Source organism: Mus musculus, chromosome X (assembly GCF_000001635.26).
Source record: "Mus musculus strain C57BL/6J chromosome X, GRCm38.p6 C57BL/6J".
Lineage (NCBI taxonomy): Eukaryota > Metazoa > Chordata > Mammalia > Rodentia > Muridae > Mus > Mus musculus.
In genome coordinates this window covers 13,093,413-13,105,516 of record NC_000086.7, presented here as the reverse complement: position 1 = coordinate 13,105,516, position 12,104 = coordinate 13,093,413, and the positions used below count along the sequence as shown (strand labels likewise).

The 12,104-nt window shown below is 34.6% G+C and overlaps 1 protein-coding gene across 14 annotated transcripts in view; it reads right to left on the bottom strand.

Moving 5' to 3' along the window:
* The window catches only part of Usp9x (ubiquitin specific peptidase 9, X chromosome), a 102,347-nt gene that overhangs the window by 67,812 nt on the left and 22,431 nt on the right, over positions 1-12,104 (bottom strand). For all 14 annotated transcript variants that reach the window (XM_030251305.1, XM_006527587.4, XM_006527589.4 and 11 more), the window contains 5 exons: positions 11,340-11,593; positions 6,922-7,067; positions 5,005-5,084; positions 2,077-2,189; positions 716-934 (listed from right to left, as the gene is read on the bottom strand). In XM_030251305.1, the coding sequence (XP_030107165.1) occupies positions 716-934; positions 2,077-2,189; positions 5,005-5,084; positions 6,922-7,067; positions 11,340-11,435 (654 nt within the window). In that variant the 5' untranslated portion in view covers positions 11,436-11,593. The remainder of the gene's footprint in view (positions 1-715; positions 935-2,076; positions 2,190-5,004; positions 5,085-6,921; positions 7,068-11,339; positions 11,594-12,104) is intronic.

The following is a 12,104-nucleotide window of genomic DNA, read 5'->3' as shown; positions in this document are numbered from 1 at the left end:
TGCCCAGCGCATGTATCTATTTTTAAGTTTAAAAAAACTTAGAATAGCCGGGCAGTGGTGGCGCACGCCTTTAATCCCAGCACTTGGGAGGCGGAGACAGGCGGATTTCTGAGTTCAAGGCCAGCCTGGTCTACAGAGTGAGTTCCAGGACAGCCAGGGCTATACAGAGAAACCCTGTCTCGAAAAAACAAACAAACAAACAAACAAACAAACAACCTTAACAACCTTAGAATATATAAAATCATCATGGCCTTATTGATTCACACCTGAGGTTTTTAATGAGTCATAATGTCCTTCTCTATTATTGTTATTACTACTATTGAAATGTTATATTAATCCAACTATGACTATCTTCAGATTGACTAAAAGATAACAGGAATTAAGTATAGTTAATTAACATGGAGAAAAAAATTAAGAAGCCATAAGCACTGAACTAAAATGCTATGACTATGCAAAAAGGCTCCTAGTGCTATATTATATATAATACTCAAAAAATACTTGGTTGTCAGATGTCAATTATTACTACACAGAAAAACTAAATAGTAGTACAAACAATAAAATATAGCTGTGGTACAAAATAAAGAATTCAAACTATAATGCAGAACGTCTTTTTGAGTATAATTAAACCAGTGTTAAGCCATGTTACTAGGAGACTAATATTACAGTTCTGTGGTAGAACTATCTTAATATTTAAATTTGAAAATAATTAACATACTTTTGGTGATCGAGGGTCTGGAGAACGAGCAAAGAGTTCATCTTCAGGCAACTGAACACTTGAGGACACTGACTCGCAGGGACGTGTACCATTGTAGATATGGAATTTGCAATGAGGATTTAAGGCCATGGCAAGAAGTTCTAGAAGTGGAAACCAGTCTTGGGCTAACTTAGCCACACATAGCTCCACCAGGCGATGAGTATTGTTAATAATGCATCTCTATTATATATGAGAGAAAGGTGATTAATAATATGAAAACATTGCAATTTCAAACAGATATAACCCTAATTACTGTTAATATTAAATGAGCTCCTTGTTTTTTATACTGATAGATAATAGTTGATTCACTAGTACTGACAGAATTAATTTGCTTTCAAAAAGCTACTTGCTTAAAAATGAAGTAGGTCCTATGAGTTGCCAAATTCTGCTGTTATCTTCAGATAAGATACAAATTCCCATTTTTTCTAAAATTGAAATAATGTATCACTTACCCTGATAGAAGACTACATTGCCAAGCTCTAAATCTAAGAAATTATGTTAAACCAGATTGTGGGACTTTTACCCCATAGTTGTAATTGAAAAACCCATTCAGACCACAAAACGTCACCTGTTTATGGCTATTTGCATACATAGAAACAGGTTTGTATCATAATAGCATATTAGTCCAAAAACAACTTCTTTTCACTGTTGAAGTAAACTCTAATTTCATCCTACAAATAACGATTACTGATTGTTTTTGTCTCTTTGAAATTAGGGACCTGAAATCACTTTAAGTAGTCTTTACTTAAAAAGGATCAAATGTAAATTGAATCAAGTCTATAGAACTCTATCTATAGAACAGTAGTAGCTCATGATTCAAGTTCTAAATTAAAATAGACATGTGAGTTCATTTCTCATCACTTCTGTAACACTGAACTTTCTGGTGCCCCCAAATCTGTGTTTTATTTTCTCCTTCTTGGGCATTTTGCCTTTAATACATAAAATAGCAGCATATTTTATAATCGATAGCAGCAGGTTTTCAATAAAATGCGGTGACCTGCCTAAGGTCACAAGGCAATGAAGAACCAGGGAGAAAAGTTAAACCAAGTTTTTATTTTAATTAATTAATTTATTTATTTATTTTTTGGTTTTCCGAGACAGGGTTTCTCTGTGTAGCCCTGGCTGCCCTCAAACTCAGAAATCCGCCTGCCTCTGCCTCCCAAGTGCTGGGATTAAAGGCGTGCACCACCACTGCCCAGCCTAAACCATGTATTTTTAACTCTAAAATCTCATGTTAATCTCACGCACACACACACACTTGTTCTTCCCATCCAAAGGATCACTATATAATCTGCTTTGTAAAAGTCAAATGGAAAACTCACGTGAATTTCAAACTTCCAGCCACTCACTGCTTCATCTGTCAGGATTTTTGTAAATGAGATCGTTAGCCCATCTCGGAAAAATCGCTGACATGCTTCACTTTTAACATCAAGGCCTAAGAAAGGGGAGAAAAAAAATAATTGTGCTCAACTATATGATGAAAGGCATAAGTCATCAGAAAACAGCATGTATAACAAGCTAGCAGTTGCAGAGCACATCTGGGAAAAAAATGTTCACAATGAAATAACACTATTGTTATTTCAAAGTTTCTGTATGTCAGAAAAGAAATTTAACTCAGAATTACTGTTTAAAGAAAAATTTAAGTATGTGTGTATGTAATGACCTGAGTTTATACCATGCTGAATGAATGCAGGTGCTTAGGAGATGGTATTACCAGTGGTTGTGGGCCACCAGTCATGGGTTCTAGGAACCAAACCTGGGTGGGTTTCTTCTCCAAGAGCAGCAAGCATCCATAAATGAACTGCATGGATATTTCTTCAGCCCTCCCACCCTAAATAAAATTTTAAAATAATTATGCAAAAGTTACATTTAATGTGATAATATTAACAGTAAGTCAGGACTGGGGATATGGCTCATTGCGAAGGCAGCAAGTCTTAACATGTACAAGATCTTAGGTATAATCATTAATGAAGTAAAAATGAATAAAAAATTAACTGAAAATACTACAAATTATGACACTGTATCTTAAACCCAAAATGATGGTCAGTAACATGTGACAGAGACTCTAAGTATTTTATACCATTTTGTTCTGAAAATAAGCCTTAAATTTTACATTTCATAATTAATTTTTGAAATATTAGTTTGCAAACTATGTGCTTAGCAGACATTCATATTCTTACTATTCTCCAAATGACCAAGTAAGTACGATGAATCATTTTGTCTTCTTTTATTTTACTATCTACACAAATCTTTCTTCTTCCAAGCCAAGAACCTATTTTATCTTCTTTTTTAAAGATGCATTATTTATGTGTGTTCATGCATGCATATATGGAAAGATGGATGCTAAGGAGTTCATATGGAAGTCAAAGGACAACTGTGAAGTCAGTTTATTCCTTCCACCTGTAAGCGGATTCCAGGGGTAGAATTCAGATCATCAGGACATCTTACCAACCCTACACTTTTTATATCCTTGTTTCATCTCATCTGATTTTAAAAAAAGACAACAGAACAACCTGTCATCAAATACAAAGAATGTCTTTAACATCTCAATTTGTACAAAAAATATTTTATTGTAATCATACAATATGGGTGATATTTAAATTGAGCTTTATCTAAAATAAACTGGTGCCAAAAATAATTATGAGCAAGATATACAAGCCGCTGAATGTCAATGTAATAGATTTCAATGTCACTAAAATACCAGGTTTTTATTACACAGTTAATGTTTAGACTGTAACTAGCAATGTTCATTTAAATAGTGCAAAACAACAATCATCTGAATAACTTATTTTATAGCTTTTCAAGATTGATAAACAAAGAAGGAGTAACTAATGTGAGTAAAATTCCCCTTTCCAGGAAATGCCATGAACCCAAGCAAGGTACTATAAAAAAGACATTAATTTTTTTAAGCAATTTATATTAGTTATTTTCAAAATTAATATCTTGCTGGCAGTGGTGGCGCATGCCTTTAATCCCAACACTTGGGAGGCAGAGGCAGGTGGATTTCCGAGTTCAAGGCCAGCCTGGTCTACAAAGTGAGTTCCAGGACAGCCAGGGCTACATAGAAAAACCCTGTCTCAAGAAAACCCAAAACAATTCCAGTGCCTTAAAAACTGAGCACCATAGATAACCATAGTCCTCTACTAAGAGAATTCTACAGCACCAGAAATAGATGAGAATAATCTAATAAGATTGCTCAATTTCAACATTAACCTTACTTCTGGACAACTGAGTATCAGATTCCCTTTACTGGGTTTTTATTATTTCTTTTAAACACAGAACCACTTTTACAAGTCTTTTTCTTTTAGAGAAAAAAATCACAATATATATATATATATATATATATATATAAATAAAATATGTATACACACACACACACACACACACACACACTTATTTATTTATTTATTTTCGAGACAGGGTTTCTCTGTATAGCCATGGCTGTCCTGGAACTCACTCTATAGATCAGGCTGGCCTGGAACTCAGAAATCCACCTGCCTCTGCCTCCCAAGTGCTGGGATTAAAGGCCTGCACCACCACCGCCCGTATTTTATATTTTTTAAATGCTAATTTTATTTTTTTTAAAAACCCACATTACTGGACTAGCCATATGGCTCAGCTTATAAAAACAGTTTGCTCCCATGGACCTACAGGGTGGATGAAAAAGAATCAACTCTTGCAAGTTCTTGATTGTGTAAGTATCTCAACCCCCAACCACAATGAATATATAAATTGAAAAAAAAAAAGTCAACAAAATAGTCATCTTCATTCAAAGAATCAAAGGTTAAGAGTCATGCACCTTTGCTTCAGTTAAGCTTAAGTAATTTATAGGTTTACATGTGACTCATCTCAAGATCAGAAATTCCTTAGGATATTCACCATCCCCTTCCCACTTCTGCAAGCTACTTAAACCTGACTGATATTTGTACTATATATCACATACAGAGTATTTAATTGTAAAACCTTTTGTGTATATTATGGAATTCCCATAAGAGAAATGTTTTAAATCACTGAGTGATTGCAAATCTAAACAATGGACTTACTCTTTAGAAATATGAATTCATATACACTTTATGTCTAGCACTCCCGAGATCACATTCTTTTAAAAAGGACAACCCTCTATTTGTAAGCTTACTATATACTTACTTAAAACACTTACTGTGTTTTAACAGGAAAATGGAGTTTTCAAGAATAAAGTGAAAATATATCTAGTTGCACACCATTTAGAAAAGCATGATACTGAGACATACCTTTCTTACTAAGATCAATAGCAGCTTCTAAAAGCACTTCTAATTCCCCTTTCGGCAAAACTGGAACAACCCATCGAGGCCTAGGAATTAATAAAATAAAGAGACTTAATGGTTATGCACTAAATAAAAGAGGTACTATAGTCAGTTACTAGTTACAATTATTTTTTTCACTATGAAAATATTAATTAAAATAGCATTACATAGGAAAACATTGGTACTGGATAAAGTTTTTACAATTATCATCTGTTGTCTCTACAAGCAGACTTTTAAAAATTAATATAAACTCCTATAATAAAATATCAATTAGACATCACAGAAGCCTATTACAAAAACTTCACAGGAAAGTGTTTTCAGGATTCAGATTAAAGAGGCCTTGAACTTCCTCACAAAGAAAAAAACCTTCAGGAGGCTTAGACTGATTTATGCTTGATAATCTATCAACTTTTTCTAATAACATATTAGAAACAAATAACTACCCAGTATTTATTTTTAAACATCCTTTGTCTTTTTTTCCATCAAGAACCGTTTTCATGCAGCCTAGTATCTAATCTGCATATCTTACCAACCATCAGACAAAACTGAAATATAACAATGCAACTTTGTTATGTCATCTGAGAACAATCAAGGATCATCTTAAATACATACTTTCAATAGTTCATTGCATGTGATTACTATATACAGGCTGCTAGTAGCAGCATAAATGTTCCTTTGAAAATGAGTCAAATGGAAGAATATTTCCTACAAGTTAAAACAAGTTGCAAAATTACAGTAAGATTTTGTATGTGTAGAAAAAGCAATACATACATGATAGAAAACAGAAATATAATATGAAAAATGTACTCCTGATTATTAAAAAAACTTTTGGAATATGTGAAAGGGGGAATAAAGCTAGGGGTTATGAGGGAGGGGTTAGAGAAATTAATCTATTTTATTTATTATACAACATAGTTCTATACTTAGTAATGCACCCTTACTACTAAGAAAATCAGATATTTGTTTGTTTGCATGTTTTTTTTTCCAGACCAAGTCTCACTATATGGTTCTAGCTGTCCTAGAATTCACTATGTAAACCAGGCTGGCCTTGAACTCAGAAATCTGCCTACCTCTACCCTGTAAGGGTTGAGATTAACAGTGTAGGACCCTACAACCAACTCAGTTTTATTTTAATGAAAGGATTTTTATTTCCGTGGGCATGTATTTAATAGTTTTGACTTTAAATAAAAATACACCAAAAAGTTTAGCAAAGTACCTGTAAGAAATTGTATTTTCATTATTTTTTTAAAAATATTCTCATTTTTAATTAATTTATTTTATATGTATGGGTGTGGAGAGCAGAAGAGGCCACCAGACTCCTGGGTTTGGAATTATAGGTGACAGCTGTTAAGAGGCCATGCAGGTGCCAGGAATTTAAAGTGTTCTTAATAGCTGAGCCATCCAGCTCATCCAGTGCCCAGTTTTTTTGAGCGGCCCTTGTTGAACTCACACTGCCCGGTAAGGACAATGCTCAGATGGGGTTTTTGATATGTTCTTCTCATTTCTTTACAACCTTTTCTTACCCTGCAGAACATCATGAAGGACATTCTAAGAAACTCCTTATGATCTGGTTTGTTTCATGCCCCCCCTAAAGTTATTAAAGTCAGTCAAGAACATGTCAATTGTAAAGAAATTTCACCAACTTTTAAAAAGGAAAACTAAATAACTAGTTCTACTTTGGAACAAACAGCTAAGGCCATAAGAGCATGTTCTTGCTCCTTTTTATTAGACCCATCATGAACCATGGGTTGTAAAGTACTTGGCAGTGACTATAATGGGAAAATTAAGGCAACAGTTCCTCTTCACTGCCATTATGTTACCCACCACACATAATGCTATAATAAAAACAAACAAGCCTTGGTTTTAGAAATGAAACCAACTGACCTGTTGATCATATCATCTAACTTTGCCAAGTCAGTGTGTGGAAATGCAGGTTCCTCATCTTCAATCTGTGGAGGAGCATCACCTTGACCTTGCTCATCAGGAGGAGTTGCAGGGGAATTTTCATTGGACGAATCAGGCGATGAAGTCTTGATTAACAAAATAACATTATAGATGTAAGTTTCTATTAACACACATACATAAACACTAACATATTAGCATTATTTTTAAAAATGTTAGTAACATAAAATTCTACAAAGACATCATTGAAAGCTTATGATTTCAATGATATGTTCTCCTTCCAAAATTTATGCTGAATTTCCAAGACAGACTAACAACCTAATGGTGAGCTTTTATACTTAAAATGGAGACTACTACACTTAACAAACAGCTAAGTTGCCAAGCAAAGAATTCAAGTGCTAGAAACCCCATACAAAAAAGCTATCTGCAGTATGTAACTTTAGAAGCCTGTTTTATTTTAAACAACAAAACACTTTGCCTTGTGTATTCATATTCTTACAAAAAACACAGACAAAAACAACTGTAAGCATATATAACACCACACCAACAAATAAAAAACCAGTAATGACATTGTAATGACCCCTTGTTACTTTTTTATGAGCTAAATAAAAACTGGCCATGCATGCATAAATTTTCGATAAAACTGGAACTATATCTGTCAATTATCCATTCAATATCTATTTAAAGATTTATTTTATGTATATGAGTACACTGTCGCTGTCTTCAGACACACAAGAGGGCATCAGATCCCATTATGGTACTGAGCCACCATGTGGTTGCTGAGAATTGAACTCAGGACCTCTGGAAGAGCAGTCAGCGCTCTTAACCGCTGAGCCATCATTCAGTATCTTAAGTATTCAAATTCTTCAGCATTACATAAATTAAAGTTAAATAAAGCATTGTCAAGTATAAATCTTCTTGTAGAAAACAAATTTTAAGAATACTAGAAATATAACAATACCAGTATAGAAAATTTCTTTTAAAGCTATTGGCACACATTGCCAAATTATAATCCAGAGCCTTCTCAGATACCGCATCTGAGGAATATTCATCCCACTTGTTACTGGTTTTTATGTCTTATAACTTAAGAGTTGCTTCTACAGGTACAGATTTTAAAGTTAAAATTTTTATTAAGAAATTCCCTTTATGGGCCTCAGCAAGATGGCTGAGTAAGGAAGGCACTTGCTGCTGAGCCTATTGCCTTGAATTAAACACCCAGAACACACACACAGTGCAGAGAACTGACTCGATTGAGTTATTATTTCTAACTTCCCTTTAAGTAAATATATGTAAAGCTTATGAGAAACTGAGACCTGGGCTGGAGGGATTGATTACTCAGCAGTTAAGAGAGTGTACTGTTGTTCCAGAGAACAGAGTCCAATTCCTGGGACTAGGACAAGGCAGTTCAGTTCACAAGCACCTTTCATACCAGCTCCAGGGAGACCTTACACCTACTTCTGTATGCACCTGCACTTATATGCACACACCCATAAATAGACAGACAGACACACACACACACACACACACACACACACACACACACACACACACTTAAAAATAATGAAAAGAAAACAACTAAAAGTAAAAAACAAAGTCCTAACTTGAGCTCTGAGTAAAGGTTTGGTTGCTCCTTTGTGATCCAACAGTATCAGATCTTATGAAGTACTTAAAACACTAACATTAAAGAACATAGAATAACAATAAGAAACAATGAGAAATTCTAAGGTAAACAGAGGGATTCTATAAGCAAAAATGTAATTTGTTTTTGTTCTTTGGTTTTAAAAATACCAGCCATCTTAGCAAACACTGTGCATATAATACCTAATAGATATATAATATTAATGTCACAAATCTAAGACCTCTAAAAAAATGAAGTAGATTTGAAAATAAAAGTTAACATGTGCTTTTAATCTCAGAATTTGGGAAACAGAGATATGAGTCCTGAGACTGACACCAGTCTGGTTTACATAGAGTTTTCCAGGCCAGCGAAAGCTGCATAGTGAGAGAATGTGTTTCAAAATGAGTATTATGTTAACAACTGGGATTTTTTTTTCACTGAAAGTCCTGCAAAGCCATAAACACTGCAAAAGAGGTTAGAATCCATGCACAATGCAGGTAATAAAGCAGAAACTACTAGCTCCTGGTTTAAAAATAATCATTACTATCCAACAGCCCTTTGACTATACTTAAAGAAACTTAAAATACTGGCCTTCAAATTTATAGCCCTAAGTTCTATGTCTTAAAAATGAGAACTGTAAAAGAAAATGAATTAACAAAGTTGCCACATTTGGATGAGAGTATCGGGCTTGCTCATTTCTCTCAACTGGGAGAGGAAGGGGAGTCAGAAAGGGAAAAAATTCTTTTCTATAAGAGTAATGATAGAATTGATAACATATAATAACTGAATAGCAAGAAACTAACACCAAGCCACAGATAAAAGTAATCTACAATAACACTTTTGCTTTAAAATTTACCCAAACACTACAAAAATGTGTACCTCTGTAAGCAGCATGTCTGTTACTAAGTGCATACACAATTTCAATTAGTTTACGGATAACACCACTGTAGGAGTTACATTATCACAAATCTTATTACTCTTTGTGTTATTCAATTTAATTCTTCAAAGTATAAAACTGTGTATATTAGAAAAGGCTGAAATGAATTTCAGGAGATGAAAACAAGAAAATCAAATCCAAGCCAGGTGGTGGTGGCTCAAGCCTTTAATCCCAGCACTCAGGAAGCAAAAGAAGGTGGATCTCCCTGTGAGTTTAAGACCAGACTGGTCTACAGAGCGAGTTCAAGGACAGTCAAGGCTATACAGTGAGATCCTGTCTCAAACAAACAAACAAACAAGAAACCCAAAAAACAAAAAGAAAAGTAAAAAAGGAAGAACGAAAGAATGGAAGGAAGGAAACCAAATCCAAAGACAGTGAAGAACAAGCAGATGAGAGTAAAAGCATGTTGTATGCTTATGGGGTTTATTATCCAAGCCCCAGAAGCTTTTTTGAGGGGGCATTAAATTGGTAAAACCCCTAGAAAAGACTAATTAGGAGAGAAAATACAATACAAATTAGCAGTACCAGAGATGAAAGAAAAGACACACTGCCACAAGCCACCAAGACTTTAAAAAAAAAAAAGGAATGGAAAGAATATTACAGGATCTGGGGTGTGGAGCAGCTCTGAGTTACAGCACACACTTAGCATATACAAGGAAGTTCCATCCCTGCACCCAAAGAGCACAAACGGTATTGTAAACAACTGCATCTAAATAAAGTTGGCACTCTAGATGAAGTGCACAAAACTGACCAAAAGACTAAAAACAAACACAAACAAACAAGGAAAAAAAATCTCTTAAAAAAAAGATGAATCTAAGCTGGGCATAATGGCAAACATCTTTAATGCCAGCACTTGAGAGGCAGAGGCAGGAGAACCTCTGCAAGCTCAATGCCAACCTGGTCTACATAGTGAGTTCCAAGACAGCTAGAGCTACATTAAGAGTTCCTGACTCAGAAAAACAAAAACAAAAGACTGATCCATATAGAAAACTTGCTTACAAAAATCAAGGTCTTTTAACTAGTAAAATCTTCCTACTAAAATCTTCTAATGGGGGAACAGGAATCAGAACTAGAAACCTTATGTAAATTGAACGATAATACAATATTGCCTTAAGAGCTTTAGGGCAAGCAAATACTGACACCAGTATCTGTGCCAAGATATTTTTATTATTATTAAATTAACTTATTTATTCACTTTACAATGCAACATCAGCCCTTCCTCTCCTTCCAGTACCTCCTCACATAAGTCTCCCCCGCCCCATTTCCCTTAGAAGGGAAAGCCTCACTCTGGGTGTTAACCCCCATCTTTCCATTCCCCCTTATTTTACTTGATCCTTAAACAATGCTATGAAGTTCCATTACTGGTATCACTATCATATAAATGAAGAAACAGGATTAGAGATTATATAATTTACCTAGTCATAAAGCTAGTATAGTGAAAAGGTGAAATTTAAACACCAGTAATAATACTTCAGTACATACTCATATTTTAGATTGACAATTAATGATTTTATGTATTTGGCATACAAAATAGAATTATAATTTTCTTGGTCCCATATGCTACACTAAATTATACAATGGTTTCTCCCAGGATTGATACCAAGCTTAATTCATTCCTTTTATTGAAGACTGATAATGTAAGAATGTAAGACATCTGAAAAAAAATCAGAAAACAATGTTGATTTCAGCACCTAAGTATTTTGCTACTGAAAACCTGCATTTACTACTTTTCTTAAAATATTCACTTTATGGTTACTTGGCAATTCTATCACATTTCCTTACTTAGCACTTAAGAGTTAAGGAGACATAGCAATGTGGCTTTAACTTGTATCTTTAATTTCTTACCTGATTCTGTTGGAGGGGGGGCTGAGACTGTCCATCAGGGGCTTGGCCCTGGTTGTCATTCCCTCCAACTGGAGAGCCACGAGTCGTGGCTGTCATACTCGACACAGGGCAGATCTTTGCAATTTTGTCTGCTTATGTAGTTGTCTTAAGAAAAGAAATTATAGTCCACTTATAGGAGATAAAGTACCAGCATTTGTCAGTCGTAAAAGGTTCCAATTCAAGAATAAAACATCTTGCAGAGACCATTGCATAACCTGTAAGTAAAAGAGAAAAGAGAATATTTTATTTTAGATATAGCAAGCATAAACTATTCAAGTTTAGTATCATCACCAGTGAATCAAGTCAAGAAAGCATGACTATGTAAATGACAGGTAAAAAGGGAAAAGCTGAAGCTTCATTGCTATATTCAACTTAAAGAATGTACTGTAGCCAGTATACCAGTTTAGCTGTATCAAGTAATTTCAATTTTCTTCTGGAACTAACTTCAAGGCAAGTGTTATCAAGAAGTTAGCTGCTACTTGGTTAAATCCTAGAATGGGGCAAACTGACCTTAACTGGCTAATGCCTTAAGTATATTCCAAAGCATCTATACTGAGGACATTAAGCATAACTGACTTGTAATGTTTAAGACACACTACTCATCTAACAAAGACAGCACACGTTCTCCAACACACACAGGTACACACACAACACAGACTGACACACACATTCCTAAAAAGAAAAAAAAACCAAGCAAACCTATCAACACCTAGACCTTGAATTTCA